Source organism: Sorex araneus, chromosome 2 (assembly GCF_027595985.1).
Source record: "Sorex araneus isolate mSorAra2 chromosome 2, mSorAra2.pri, whole genome shotgun sequence".
Classification (NCBI taxonomy): domain Eukaryota; kingdom Metazoa; phylum Chordata; class Mammalia; order Eulipotyphla; family Soricidae; genus Sorex; species Sorex araneus.
In genome coordinates this window covers 262,467,129-262,482,168 of record NC_073303.1, presented here as the reverse complement: position 1 = coordinate 262,482,168, position 15,040 = coordinate 262,467,129, and the positions used below count along the sequence as shown (strand labels likewise).

General features: G+C 67.7%; 1 protein-coding gene across 4 annotated transcripts in view; it reads left to right on the top strand.

Annotated features, from left to right (window-relative positions):
- GRIA1 (glutamate ionotropic receptor AMPA type subunit 1) overlaps positions 1–15,040 on the top strand; it is a 75,297-nt gene that overhangs the window by 23,886 nt on the left and 36,371 nt on the right. For 3 of the 4 annotated variants that reach the window (XM_055127088.1, XM_055127087.1, XM_055127091.1), the window contains exons 3-4: positions 12,495–12,734; positions 14,262–14,446. In XM_055127088.1, coding sequence (XP_054983063.1) covers positions 12,495–12,734; positions 14,262–14,446 — 425 coding nt within the window. Of the gene's footprint in view, positions 1–10,330; positions 10,349–12,494; positions 12,735–14,261; positions 14,447–15,040 lie in introns of those variants that run through there. The other variant, XM_055127089.1, reaches the window with a different exon arrangement.

The following is a 15,040-nucleotide window of genomic DNA, read 5'->3' as shown; positions in this document are numbered from 1 at the left end:
AGAGGGAGAGGGGAGAGAGGGAGGGGGGAGAGGAGAAGGGATAGGAGAGAGGGAGAGGGGTGAGAGGGAGAGGGGTGAGAGGAGAAGGGAGAGAGGAGAGAGGGGAGGGAGAGAGGAGAGAGGGGAGAGAGGGAGGAGGAGAGGAGAAGGGAGAGAGGAGAGAGGGGAGAGAGGGAGGAGGAGAGGAGAAGGGAGAGAGGAGAGAGGGGAGAGGAGAGGGGAGAGGGAGAGGGGAGAGAGGGAGGGGGAGAGAGGGAGAGGGAGAGAGGGAGGGGGAGAGAGGAAGGGGGAGAAAGGAAGAGGGGGAGAGGAGAAGGGAGAGGGGAGAGGGAGAGGGGAGAGAGGGAGGGGGGAGAGGAGAAGGGATAGGAGAGAGGGATAGGGGTGAGAGGGAGAGGGGAGAGGGAGAGGGAGAGGGGTGAGAGGGAGAGGGGAGAGGAGAGGGAGAGGAGAGAGGAGAGAGGGGAGAGGGAGAGGGAGAGCAGAGCGAGGGGGGTGGGGAGGGGGGAGGGGTGGCGGGCTGCCGGCTGCCCCTCAGCACGCGCAGGGCTGCAGGTTCAGCTGGCCCTTGACTTTCCTGGGCCCTCCAGCCCGATCTCCCTGGCGAAGCAGCAGTTCCGGATCAGGCCCGGTGCTCACGAGTCACTGCCACCCCGAAACCCGGCAGCGCACTTGGAAATCTGGCTTCCCGCCCGCCTGTGCCTTCGCTCCTTCCGCACGGGAGACGCACATTCACGGCCAGCGTGGACGGCCCCCAACCCCCCACAGACGCACGGACTCGGGAACAGAACCCCCTGCGGGGCACGCACCCTGGGTCAGGGCTGGGCTCGCGCCCACAGGCGGGGGGGGGGGGCCTCGCCGCCATCGCCGGAGTGACGAGTGACGGCGCTTGGGCTGCTCACGCCGGAATAATGAGCCTATAAATACTCCCCAGGCTGCAGGCGCACCCGTGGGACGGACCCCCGGGCAGGAGGGGCCTCGGGCCCGGGCAGACACCGGGGAGCTTGCAGCCTCGTCCCCACAGCGGCCTGCGGGGGGGCCGCCCCGCCCCCCAGCGCGGGGACTGTCAGTCACTTTAATTTTAGCCTCCTGCTGGGGGGGCCCTGAGCCCCGCGGATCCCGTTTGGGTTCTCCTGCCTCACTCGTGCTGGCGGAGACGCCGGCAAGCCTCACGGCTGCATGGGGACCTCGGCGCGTGCGCGTGTGCATGTGTGTGTGCGTGTGTGTGCATGTATGTGTGCATGTGTGCGCGTGTGTGTGCATGTGTGTGTGCGCGCGTGTGTGTGCGTGTGCATGTTCATGTGCATGCATGTTCATGTGCATGCGTGTGCGTGTGCGGGGGGGGGCTGAACTTCTTCCCTTTTCACTTGATGTGGAAAAAGCCCCGTTTCGGTGCAGCCAGGCAGCGGGCCGTGGCCGTGGGTCTTTATGGGCAGTTCGCCGGCTCCGCCGGGAGAGTCTCCCGACCCTGAGGTCAGGAAGACACCCCTCCCCCTGCTGGCATGATCTTCCCGTGTGCATCCACGCTCCCGAGCCTGAGTGTGCGTGTGTGTGTTCGGGGCCCCGGGTCCATCCAACAGACGGCGTTGGCCGGGAAAGCATCCGTCCCGGCGCTGGTGGCACCTTGCCGCAGCGACGCAGCATATGTGCTTCTGTTCTGGCCGGTCTTTTTATTCCACTGCTCTTTAAAGCTCGGGTCTCGGGCATAATCTCCATCTTCACGCGCGCGGGGGCCAGCAAGCCGCTCCAATTCACTTTCCAAGATTCTCCTGGAGTTGCCTTGGGCCGTCACGCCTTCGCAGGGGCCTTAGAACCAGCCTGTCCAAACCCTGTTTCTGGCCAGCGGCATCTCCTCGGACGGCCCTGAGCACCAGCCCCTCGACTCCAGGCCAAACCTCTTCTCTCTAACTGGTTCTCGCTTCTTCTTTCCGCAACCTTTTATAGTTTTCGGTGTAGAGCATTCACACGTGTTCTGGGCTGACTTTCTAGGTATTCACTGTTTTCTGATGTTATTTTAAACAATATTTTTAAATGTTATGATCGGGGGAACTGAGAGATAGGACAAGTGGGGAGGGTGTTTGCCTTGCATGTGTTTGACCCGGGTTCAACCCCGGCATCCCATAGGGTCTCCCAAGTCCCACCAGGAGTGATCCCTGAGTGCAGAGCCAGGAGTCAGCCCTGAGCAATGCTGGGTGTGACCCCAAAGCAAAAATTCATGTTTTTTATTGCTGCCATATCGAAACAGAAGTGATGGCTTCGACACGGCTTTTGCCTCCACTCACTGGCCCAGTTACTGTGGTGGTAACGGGCTTCTCCCGCCGTGGGGCTCTCTGGGAACAAGGTGCTCCTGGCCGTGGGGAGGGGGCTCTGCTAACCCCAGGGGACCCAGGAGTCCTGTCCCTGGGGTGTGGGCGCCCGCTGTGACGCCCCGTCCGGCTTCCCCACATGCACCCTCTGGGGGTTCCTCGGGCTGTTGCTGCTGGTTCCGTGGCACTAATCGAGGTCAGATGGACTCTGAGACGTGCCTGTGTCCTGCTACACCCGAGAGTCTTCCTGTCCCCTCCTGCCGTGAGGACAGCGTCCCCTCCGCGTTGGTGACGGCACCAGTGGGTCTGTTGGAAACTTTTGCTTTTGGGTCCCACCAGCGGTGCTCCGGGGTTACTCCCGACTCTGTGCTCAGGGATCGCTCCTGCAGGACTCGGGGGCCTCTTGGGGTGCCGGGGATCGATCCCGGGTCAGCCGTGTGCAGGGTTGGCGCCTCCCCGCTGTCCGATGCTCCGGCCCCCGGCTGGGGTCTTACCTTCTCCCTACGACTCTTCGAGTGGAGTTTGCTGGTCTCCTTTCTGCGACTGTGTGGGGGTCACTCCCACAGTGCTCAGGAGAGCCACACTCGGCCCTCGTCCACCCCGTCCTGCCTGCGGCCGAGTCCCCTCTGCCCTCAGCTTTGTGTGCTCGGCTTTCTGATTCCTGCGAGGGGCCCTTCTCGTGGGAGCTACGCAGTTTTGTTGGTTGGTTTTGGGGGGGCCACACCCGGCGGGGCTGACTCCCGGCTCTGTGCTCAGGGGCTGCTCCTGGCAGACCCGGGGGCCACAGGGGTGCCGGGAACGGGCCCAGGCTGGCTACTCACTGTGCCGCTGCCCCTTTCGGCTCCACGTTCCCGCCTGAGCGAGGCTTCACGCAGCAGCGGCTCACTTAGCCGCACCCCTGCCCGGCTCGCCACGCCTGTGGGCTCTCTCCCGGCCGGCCGCAGGAGGGGGGGAGCCCAAGCCCGGGGAGGGGGCAGCGTCACACCTGCGCTCCAGGCTCCACCAGCTTCCCCAGGCCGGGCCGCGTCTCCGAGTCTCGGCGTCTCCACCCGGGGTGCTGTTCCCGCCGCGTCCCTCCATCTGTGGCCATGTTTCCTGCGTATTTATAACGCTTCCTCCTCTCCGTCCCCCTCGCGCCCAGGCTCCCATCTGGAGCGGCTCCCCCTGCCAGAGCGGATCCTGCCTCCACCGTAGGCCCGGTGTTGACAAATACTTTGTTATTGTAGGAAAGCGGCTTCACTTCACAGTCCCTGGCTGGGAGGAGAAGCGGGTTGGTGTCGAGCAGGAGTGTCTGCACACCCCAAGGCTGTTCCTCTGCCTGCTACCGACGGCGGGGCTGGGCTGCGGCAGGCTGTGTCCCGAGCCGTGGCCAGCGGCCAGCGGTCAGAGGTCCGTGGCCAGAGGTCAGTGGTCAGCAGCCAGCAGTCAGCAACCAGTGGCCAGTGGTCAGCAGCCAGCGGTCAGTGGCCAGTGGTCAGAGGTCCGTGGCCAGAGGTCAGTGGTCAGTGGTCAGAGATCCGTGGCCAGAGGTCTGTGGCCAGAGGTCAGTGGTCAGCAGCCAGCAGTCAGCGACCAGTGGTCAGTGGCCAGTGGCCAGCGGTCAGTGGTCAGATGAGGAAACTCCGTCTGGCGCGTCCCTGCCCTGATGCTCTGTGCCCGGCACGAGGTCCCTCGCGCCTTGGCCGCTTCTCTCCGCTCTCCTGGCCTTTGCCTCCCGCGTGCCCGGAGGCTGGGCCTCTCCTGGAGGCCTCGGCTGACCTTCCCGTCTGCGCCTCACCAGCCGGGCTCGCCCACGGCCGACAGGGGGCCTGGCCAGACACCCCCTGTCCTGCTGACCCTCCTGCAGGGGAGTCCACGTCCCGCGTCTGTTCCTCCAAGGTCTGTCTCGGTTTCTCCTTCCTGTTCTCTTCCTGTGTGCCATGCTTGGGCTCGCGGCAGCGCCCACGCCAGGCCCTGTGCTCTGGCAGCCACTCGATCTCGCCCCAGAGTCACGAGTGTCCCGCGGCCTTCTCCCGTGGACGCCCCGGGTGGCCCCGGTCTGGGGACCCAGGTCCTCACCCCTGTCTCCTCAGGACGGGCCTGCCGCCACCTTGGTTCTCCCGTCCGCGCCTTCCGGCCTGTCCCGCGGTCACTGCCCAGAGTCTCTGAGGGTGCCAGTGCCAGTGCAGAGCTGAGGGGGTGCGGGCCGCGCCCACCCTGCCCAGGCACCTGGAGTCCAGCGCGGCCTGTAGGCCGCATATGCGTGTGTATATGCCTATATGTGCATATACCTGTGTGTGCACGTATGTATGTGTTTATGTATATGCCTGTGTGTACATGTGTATGCCTGTGTGCACGAGTGTGTGTATGTGTGTACACCTATGTGTACATGTGCGTATGACTGTGTACGTCATATATACACCTGTATGTGTATGTGTATGTATATGCCTGTATGTATGTGTGCATGTATGTGCCTGTATATGTGCATGTGTGTGCATGTGACGATGCCTGTGTGTGCATCTACACGCCTGTACCTGTGTGTGAAGTGATGCCTGTGGTGCTGTGTCCCCGCCTCGCGCCCCATCCTCCCTCCCCCAGGGTGGCAAGGGTGGTGCCCAGGGCCGTGACCGTCCCTCTGTGACAGGTGCTATGAGGACTCAGTGCCCAGGAGGGGCGCGGCCGGGCACGGAGGAACCCCCTCACCGCCGCTGTGAGTCCCCCTGCGCCTGGCTCTCGGGCCCTGCCGTGTCCCCACAGCCCGCCCTCGGGGGCTCCCCCGAGGCCCTCACGGCCGCCACTCGGCTGGGTTGAGGGCAGACTTGAGGCCCACCTGGCAGAACTGTCCTCGCCCGGCACCTGAACTCTGGGCCCCGAGGCCTGGAGCCGACTACCCGACGGTCGCCGTGTCCCACTGCCGGAGCCACCGACAGCCACAGACATTCTCAGCTGCAGGCCCTGGCGGTGCCCGGGCCACAGGGGAGGGCCTCACCCACGTGTCTGTAGCCAGGACGGGGCTGCAGGAAGGCCCCGTGTGGTCAGAGGGGCGACACACCTGTCTGCCCCAGAGACCTTGCACGTACCACGTGAGGCTCCTCCCCCATGGGCACAAGCTCCGCGTCGAGCCCTTGCTGTCCCCCACCCCAGGGCTGGCCGGCCTGAGCCCGTGCTCGGCCCCGAGCCCCTCTGTGGTGGGCACTGGGGTCTCACGGCCCCTCTGCCATGTGAGCCTCGAGGACGGGGTCCCTGAGCTCTCCGACAGGTGGGCGCTGGATCTTGGGGTCGAGACGCCAAGTCTGCTTGTCTGCGAGACCCAGATTCTCGTCTTCTCTCCAAGATGCGGGGCGGGGGCTCCCTGCTCTCTGCACGCCCAGCAGGGCGGCCACCAGGAAGCTTCTCTGCGGATGGACAGACGGATGGGTGGGTGGACGTGCCCTCTGGGCGGGTCTCAGCCCCAGGGCCTGCTCATGCAGCCACACGGGGCAGGGCTGGAGGCCACTGCCCACCCCTGAGGTCAGCCACTAGCACGGAGTCAGGGAGTAAGGAGAGAGGGGAGGGGAGAGGAGAGAGGGAGGGAGAGAGAGGGAGAGAGAAAGGGAGAGAGAATGAGAGAGGAGAGGAGAGAGAAAGGGAGAGGAAGAGAGCGAGCGAGGGAGAGAGGATGAGAGGGAGAGAGAGGGAGGGGGAAAGAGAGAACAAGAGGGAGAGGGGGAACTAGAGGGAGAGAGGGAGAGGGAGAAGGAGTAAGAGGGAGAGAGGGGGAGCAAGAGAGAGAGGAGGGGGAGTGAGAGGGAGGAGAGAGGGAGGGGAAGAGAGAGAGGGAGGGAGAGGGAAGAAGAGAGAGGAGGGGCAAGAGGGAGTGAGAGGGAGGGAGGGAGGAGGGGGAGCAGAGTGGAGGGAGGAGAGAGGGAGGGGGGTGAGAGGGAGGGGAGGGAGGGAGGGAGGAGGGGGAGCAGAGGGAGGGGAGGGAGGGAGGAGGGGGAGCAGAGGGAGGGAGGCTTTCTGAGTGCACCCTGCTGAGGGGCCCTGGAGACTGGGAGTCCTGCAGGCTGTGTCCATCACCCCGCGCCGGCCGCCTCCACTGTACCACCGTGAGCAGGAGGGAGCACTCGGCACTGGGCCCTCCCGCCAGCCGCAGTGCCCGCTTGGCCGCGCCCCTGCACCCTCGTGCAAGGCGGGGCGAGAGCCCCTGAGCGGGCTGGCGGGGGGTCACTTGCACACTTTAAGAACTAAAACGGGCCATGAGCGTCTGTGGGTGCTGGGGCCACTCGGCCCGGCAGCAGGAACAGCCCTGCCGGGGCCCTGCCGCGTCGGGTAACATTCCCGGCCCCGCCTGCCCCTCTGTTCCCAGAGAGCTCCCCCCCACTCCCAACGCGGCCTCGGCCCCCAAAGGGAGCCCCCACAGGGAGCCCCGTCTCTCAAACTCAGGCTCCCGGGGCTGCGGCCTCACGCGTGCGCCCTGGCCTCACCCTGTGACCCACAGACACGGGCAGACACACAGACACACATGCAAACACGCACAGACACATGCAAACACATACAGACATGTGCAAACACACACGTGCAAACATGCATAGGCAGAGAGACACATATAAACACAGACATGTACAGGCATGTGCACACATGCACAGGCATGAAGACACACATGTAAACACGCACAGACACATACAGTCATATGCAAACATGCACAGGCACAGAGACACATGCAAAAGCACACAGGTCCAGCAGACACCAAACACCTCTGGCATGGATGAGGCCCGTCTGCCGCCCGCTGGCCTGCGTCCTCTCTCCAGACCCCTCCAGACCCAGCCCCCCCCCCGCCCCGCCACCTCCCTTCCTGTCTCTCCCTCCTGCTGCACCCCTCCCTGCCCTTCCCAGAAACAGGGGCCGGGCTTCTCAGAGCTCAGGGCTTGGCGGGTTTCCAGGGAACCTTCTCGCCTCTGGTTCCGGGAAGCCAGAGGGGCGGCCGGCCCGGTCCCGCCCGGCATGGGTCTGTCGCAGGGCCCCGAGGCCCCTCCCCTCGCGGGTCCTTCCCAGCCGTCAGCACAGTGGCCACCAGGCCCTGGGTCAGGGCCAAGCTGTGGGTCTCCTCCCTGCTGGACGCGGGGGCGGCTCTGTCCGCGACCCTGTGGGCCCCGCATGAGGGCTGCCGGGACCCCTCACCCAGCCGGGCGCGGGTGGAGCAGCTGGGGGCGAGAGGGTGCTTGGCACTGAGTGGCAGGAGGGTGGGGTCCTCTGCGGGGGAACGGCTGTATTCATCGTGTGCCCCCCACCCCCGCCTGCCCCCACCCCTCGCGGGGAGGGCCCTGAACTTGCTGTCTGCCTCGCGGGGTCCTCAGAGACGCCCTTCACACCCCCCGGCCCCCGGCCAGCCCGCGGGGCCCGGCCCAGGGAGGCCCGGGCTTCCGACCCGTCTGGGACCCTCGTGAGCGACTAGCCCAGGCTCGAGGCCCTCGCCTGCGGGGGGCAGGGCGACACCCGGGCTGACCCCGCATCCCGGAGAGGGAAGCCAGGTAACGGGGTCGGCTCCTCCAGGGCTCCGTGTGCCGAGTCTGGGCTCACGGTTCGGGCAGCAGAGCGAGGCCCTGCAGGCAGGGGCACCTGTGGGCACGGGGCCGGGACACGCAGCCCGGCTGCTGAGGGGCTCGGGAGCACTGTGGCGCTGGCAGGAGGCAGGGGGCGGAAACTCAGCCACCAGAGGGGCCTGAGACGGCCCGGGCGAGGCTGCGGGCGGGGGGGGGATGCGGCCTGGCCGGGTGGGGGGCTGCCCACCTGTGCCCACACGGCCACCTGTGCCACGGCCCCGTCACTGACCCTGGCCTTTCCCACAGCCCTGGCCCCACCCTCCAGGGCAGGGCAGGCCGGCCCCTGACCCCAGAGTCGGGCCCTTGCAGCCGAGTTTGCGTCGGCTCCCGTCCACCACACGCCCCACGGCCCTGGCGCCTGCCCTGGCCCTCCTGGCCGCGCATGTGGGTCAGGGCCAGGGCCGGAGACGAGCCCAGGGCCACACCCGCATCTGCCCGTCCCGGAACCACGGGATCCCCAGGCCCGGGGCTCTGCACGGGGCTCTGACTCCAGACTCCTCTGGAACTTGCCGGACTGTCCTGAGACTGGCCGTAGGGTTTCCACGTCCAGGACCCGTCGGCCACGCAGCTGCCCCCGCCCCAGACAGGCTCCCTGGGCTGACCCGGCGCCTGCAGGGGCAAAGTGGGGTGGCGGCCTGAGGGCCAGCGCCCCGGGGAGCTTGGGGTCCCTCCAGATAAACCAGCCTGGCCCTGCCGCTCCTGCACCCCCTGGAAGCTACGGAAGGCAGCAGTGATTGCGGAAATAACTAATGTTTATTGAGCACTTACCATATTCTTAGCACCATGCCTAGTGGCTTTTCTGTGCTAATGCGGCCCCTATTTTTATCTCTTCACTGTACCAACCCTTGCTGGGCTCCGCAGCTGTATCCACAGACCTTGGGCCGTGGACATCAAACTGCCCTTGGGAGCTCTCAGCGAGGGGCTGGAGGGCGGGCGCCCCAGACCCCCAGTGTCGGGGGAGGCCAAGCGGCTCCTCCTCCCGCCCCGGGCCAGCCAGCGTTGCTCAGAGCAGGGAGAGCAGACGGCCACGGCCGGAGCCCTGCAGGAACAGACTGCTGCCCCCACAGAGAAGGGCGGGCGGGCGGGGCCTGAACTCAGGGTCCACTCTGAAGACCCTGCTCTGGAGCAGGACGTGCCCGGCAGCCAGTGCTCGCATGGAGGGGGGCATCAGGTGTCTGCGTGGCCTAAGGGGCATGGTGGAGGCGTGGCGGCTGCGTGGCCTAAGGGGCACGGTGGAGGCGTGGCCTAAGGGCACGGTGGAGGCGTGGCCTAAGGGGCACGGTGGGGCGTGGCGGCTGCGTGGCCTGAGGGGCACGTGGAGGCGTGGCGGCTGCGTGCTGGCGTGGCGTGTCACCCAGTGGCCCGGCGCTGCAGGAGCTGCTGTGCTCTGGCAGGGGAGGGCGCAGGGCTGTGCCGGCCGCATCAGCGGCTCATTAACGCTCCCAGGGGAGCGGCTGCGGCTCAGCGGGCGCCGAGTGGCCGGGAGGGGAAGGGAGTGGAGGTTCCTTTGAAGACTCAGCCGCGGGAGAGCAGCTCTGAGGGAGCCGTGAGTCTGCTCAGCCTGCACAGTGCCGCTCAGCGTCCCCTTCACCGCACCGCCCGGCCTGGGGCAGGAACCCACCACCCCCGCTTCACGGCCCGAGTCAGCCTCCGAGTGCCCAGCGCAGGGCGACACGCTGAGCCCCACTCCCACACGCTAAGGGCCCGGCTGAGCGACGGCCTGGACTTGCCCCCAGGAGGACGGAGGTGGGGGCGGCCCGGGGCAGCTGCCAGGGCGGGTCTGCACGGGGAGGGAGGAGTGGCCACGTGGACACCAGGGGCCGCCCACCCTAACCCTGCAGGCAGGGAAGGCCCGAGGCAGCTCCCGGCCCGCGCCTGGCCCTGACCACCCACTGGACACCAGAGGGACCAGGGTCCAGCGGTCCTGGATGGACTTTTCTCCCGGAGGCTGCTCGCACCCGCCCCGCCGGCCTGGTTTTACCCGGAGGCCTTGCAGCCAGAGCCGGCACAGTGCTCGGCTGGGCAGGGCTGGGCCTGGGGGTCAGGGGCCCGGGGCCCGTCCCTCCCTGCCAAGCAGCCCTCCCAGGACAGGCCGCCCCACGCCGTGTCCAGCGAGTTCGGGAGCTAATTGCTCGGTGACCGTCAGGGCCGAGCTCCTGCAAGGAGCCTGAGCCCCGCACCTGGGTTCGAATCCCAGAGTCCACCCGCCCGCCTGGCCTCAAGAGACAGCGGTGGGCCCTGCTCCCCATCCAGTGCTCTTGCAGAGACAGCGGTGGTGCCCTGCTCCCCATCCAGTGCTCCTGCAGAGACAGTGGTGGACCCTGCTTCCCACTCTGTGCTCCCGCAGGCAGTGGGCAGCCAGCAGGAGCATCGCAGGAAGCCGGAGACACCGTCCGGGGCGAGAGAACTGAGGGCTCTGCCATATGGAAGACCCCCGCCCTTACAGTGCTCTTGGAGCACTGCTTTCAGAGTCCCACGCAGGTACGGGAAGAACCAATCAATCAGATCACTCTCTTCCCGCCCCCTTCCAGCACGGGTACCAGAAAGAGCCTATCAGATCACAGTCTCCGCCCCTTCCGGTACCGGAGAGAGCCTATCAGGTCGCGCCCGCCCCCTAGCCCTTCTTTTTTTTAATTTTTTTTTTATTTTATAAGGTAGTTCACAATGTTTGATCACGTTTAATATTCAAACACCAATCCCAGACCATGACACCTTCCACCACCGTATTTCAGATGTTTCCACCAGGAACCCCAACCGGGGCCCAAAGCAGAACCGGAAACAATGTATCTTGTTCTGTTTGCCGAAGTCGCTACATAAAAGTATCCTTAGAGGAAAGAGTGCGAGGATTGTTCTATTTCGCAGGGGCCGTGAGGACGTGTTGTGAAAGGTTGCGCCTTGTGTGTTTTGTGTATATATCTGCAAAAATGCATTTCCCCCTAGGGCTGGCTGCTGCCTGCTGAGGCCCCGTAAACGCAGCGCAGTGCCAGGCAGGGAGTGTCCGAGGAAGTGTCCAGGAACTGACCACTCGAGGGTGAGGCCGGCCCAAGCCTGTGGAGAGCGGCTAGGAGGCCCCTGGCGTGGCCGGGCCGGGCAGTGGCAGCCCCCGCGGCCGGGACAAAGGCCTCTCTGTGGCGCGGTTCCGGCCGCGGGCGGGCTGGACAGCGCGGGGCCTTCTCGGCCGGAGGCGCCGGTGCCCGGGCCTTGTTTGTTCCGGACTCTTCCTGCTCGTGGGTGTTTACGCAGCGGGACGGCTGAGGATGACACGCAAACAAAGCACGAGTGAAGCTGCTGCTTTGCCAGCCGGGCGCATCCTTCCCACGTCTCTGGGATGATCAGTCAGTCAGTCAACATGCCCCAGTGTCCTCAGAGGCAGAGGCAGACGCCAGAGGCCTGTGGGACAGCACCCCTGCACCGCCAGTGCCCCCAGTGCGCGTCTTGAGGGTCCCAGTACGTCACCAGGCTCAGGCCGAGGGGCCCGTCTGTCCCCTCTGCCCGCTGGTTCCTCAGAGGCGCCCAACCGGCTGCCGCCTCGCCCGAGAGGGTCTCGGGGGCCCTCGGTGGGACTCAAGGGCCTGCAGGAAGGAGGACGAGGGCGAGGGGTGGGCGGGCAGCGAGGCCCAGCAGGAGGGGCTGGAGGGGGGGCGGGTGCCCGAGAGGCCAGCTGGAGGGAACAGGGGGGAACGAGGCCGTGGCTGGGGCGGGCCGGCCCAGAGCCCCGGGGCCTGCTCTCAGGGGTAGGTGGGCACGCGGCGGGCGGGCTGGGCCTGGGGCCTGAGGCCCAGAACCGCTGGCTCCCGGTGGCTGGGCTGCAGGGCGGGTTCCGGGCCGGCGTCTGCGGGCCCAGAGTGCGGTGACAGGCAGGTGCCCGTCAGGAGCTGCGCTGCCAGGGCCCATCTTTAATGCATGACGTCTCGGCAGGGGTGAGGACAGCACGGCTCCGGGCACTGCCGCCCACGCGCGGGAGCTGGGCCAGCGCCAGGGGCGGCTGCCAGGCCGGGGGCCGGGCGGGGGGCAGGGCGTGCCAACTGCAGGGACAAAGCCCTCGCCCACGCAGGCAGCAGGCAGCAGCCCCCGGGCACAGGGAGCCTGACCGGGCCCTGCCCGCACCCCTCCTCGCCCGCACCCCTCCTCCCGCCCCTCGGTAGCCGGCACAGCGAGGAGCCGGGCCGGGACCGGGGCCAGGAGGAGGGGAGGCAGCTGCCCGAGGTGCCCTCCCAGCAAGAGACGGCCAAGCTGGGGCCGCAGGCGCCCCCACAGCCCGGGGGTCGGGCAGCAGGGCAGCAGGGCCTGCCCCCAGCCCCAGCCCCCAGCCCACGCCTCGGCTGCTCTGTCACAAAACAAAGCGGCTTCCTGTCCCAGGGACACTCACGGAGGGACACGGCCCCCCCAGAGCCCCCCCAGGCGAGCGAAGCTCCTCGGGGGCTTTCTGGGGCCCCAGCCGCTGCCCCAAGGGCCCGGCCCCCCAGACGCCTAAGGGGACACGAGGCTGCAGGACGGCGCTCATGGTCCTCTGGGGGCCGGGCAGGGGTCGCCGCCCCCCCCCAACCACCGGCACAGGCGGCACTGGGGGCAGCGGGGTGGGAGGCAGGGGTCCCGGGGGAGCCGCTCAGCCGCCCCTCCCCCGCAGTCTGCTCGCAGTTCTCCAAGGGCGTGTACGCCATCTTCGGCTTCTACGAGCGCAGGACGGTGAACATGCTGACGTCCTTCTGTGGGGCGCTGCACGTGTGCTTCATCACGCCCAGCTTCCCCGTGGACACGTCCAACCAGTTCGTGCTGCAGCTGCGCCCGGAGCTGCACGGGGCCCTCATCAGCACCCTGGACCACTACAAGTGGCAGAAGTTCGTCTACATCTACGACGCCGACCGAGGTGAGCGGGAAACGCGCCCCTGCGGCCCTGCCCGGCCGACTCCGGGTCCCCCTCACATGCCACGTCCCCCCTCCCCCCGCCCCGACCCCCTCGGGCCCCGACTCAGAACCGGGCCTCGTCTCCGGCCGGAAGGAAGCACGCACCCGACCCCCGCCGTCCCCCTCGCGACGTCCCCGCCACAGTCGGCGGCTTGGCCCACCCCCGCCACCGTCACCGGTACCGCGACCCGCCCCAGCCGCTTCCTGCTGTCTCCTCGACGCACCTTTACCCGGCACCTCCCGACAGACACCCTCACGCTCACACTTTCCCCACTCGGACCCTCGGCCGGAGCTTTCCTGAGCGGGACGTGGCAATCCAGGGTTAGAGACTTCAGAAAGTACCACCCTCTCTGCTCTTCTGCTTTGGGGGCCACACTCCCCCCAACGATGCTCCTGGCTTGCTCCTGGCTCTGCACTCAGGGATCGCGCAGCGGGACTTGGGGTTGTATGATGGGGCCAGGGATTAAACATATAGACCCTCAGTCAGCCGGGTGCAAGGCGAGCGCCCTAACCACTGCACCATCTCTCCGGCCCCCGAGATGCCTCGTCTGAAGAACTTCCTGGCAGTGGCATCGCTGTCCCGTGTGGCACCCCCCTTCCTGCCAGAGCAAAGCCCGCGAGGACGTGGTGGGGAGGATGCAGCTGAGCAGGGGCCAGGCGGGAGCCTCATGGCCCGGGACCACCCTCCCCCGAGCAGCGCCCAGACAGGATGGCGCCATGCCTGCCTCGGGGGACAGAGGACAGAGTGGGTCCAAGCCACATCCGCTGTGGCCACCCCGAGCCCTGGCGCCGTGGTCGGGGGGAGCCCCGTGACCGGGGACAGAAGCGGCCCGACTGCAGACTCCGAGTCGAGTGGCCAGCGCGGGGGTCAGCAGGACAGTGCTCCCCACCAAGGGCCTCCGTCCTGGAGCCTGTGGCCAGGCCGGCCAAGGGCGAGGGCAGGTCGGGCGCCGGAGCCTGTGGGGGCTGCGTTCTCCGGAGGGGCCCGGCCGGCGGGTGCCCGTCGCAGGAGCCTGCCGGGACACTGAGTATGGAGCAGCCGGAAGCAGGGTACCCGGAGACCCCTGCCCCTCTGCTGGCGCCCCCCGTCCGGGCCCCGCGGCTGGTCGCGCCAGACAGACGCCCCTGCTGGAGCCGCCGTGGCTGGGCTCAGCGTGTCCCCGAGACACGAGGACCCGCCCGCGCCCCCCTCAGCCAGAGTCACGGGAGATGGACACCACCGCTGCCGGGCCTCAGGGCCACCCCCGTCCACAGTCCTACAGCCCACGTCCACCCGCCACTCCCACCCCAGCCTCTGGGGGGCGCTGCAGAGAGAACACACCCTCTGCCCAGTGGGGGGGCAGCCAGTGTGACTGCCCGGCTCAGCCCCCTATGCCGTCCCCCAGTTCCAGGGGCCGCCCCTCGCGGGGCTGGGGCACCCGTGGGGAGGGACGTGTGCGCGGGGAGCCACGAGGCCCAGCCGGTCACGCTCTGTCCACTCACCCTCCAGGCCTCTCAGTCCTGCAGAAGGTCCTGGACACGGCTGCTGAGAAGAACTGGCAGGTGACGGCCGTGAACGTCCTGACGACCACGGAGGAGGGCTACCGGACGCTCTTCCAGGACCTGGAGAAGAAGAAGGAGCGGCTGGTGGTGGTGGACTGCGAGTCCGAGCGCCTCAGCGCCATCCTGGGCCAGGTAGGGGGCGGGCAGCAGGGGCAAGGCGGGGCGGGCTGGGGAGGGCAGCAGGGCTAGGGCGGGTAGCAGGGGTGGGGTGGGGAGGGGTGCAGAGGGCAGCAGGGGTTGCAGGAAGGGCAGCAGGGGCGGGGCCGGGTGGGCAGCAGGATGGGGGTGAGGAGAGGGGGCTGGGGAAGGGCTGGGGGACACCGGGCGGGTGGGCCAAGGGGAATAGGAGGAATATTCCCACGTAGGAGCCAGCGTGGGAATCTGGGCTCATTCTCATGGCCCGAGGGGCCTTTCTGGTCAGCAGTGCTGGTGGGCACCTGCCCTGGCATCTGCCCGAGTGGCCCCCGAGGCGGTCACCCAGGGGCACGGCTGGGCTGTGCGGGATGGCAGGAGGGCACCGGGCAGGTGCCGGGCAGAGCCACGCGGCCGCTGGACCACCTGGCCCGGCCAGCCCCGCCCTCCGTGGGCCCCTGGGTGCCCGCCTGAGGCCAGACCGTGGTGTTGGGGGAGGGCGAAGTGGTGTGTGACGGGAGGCTGAGCGTCAGGGGGGACGGCTGGAGCCTGGAGCTGCCCCCGGGCCCTGGCCGTGCGGGCAGCCCGAGTGCG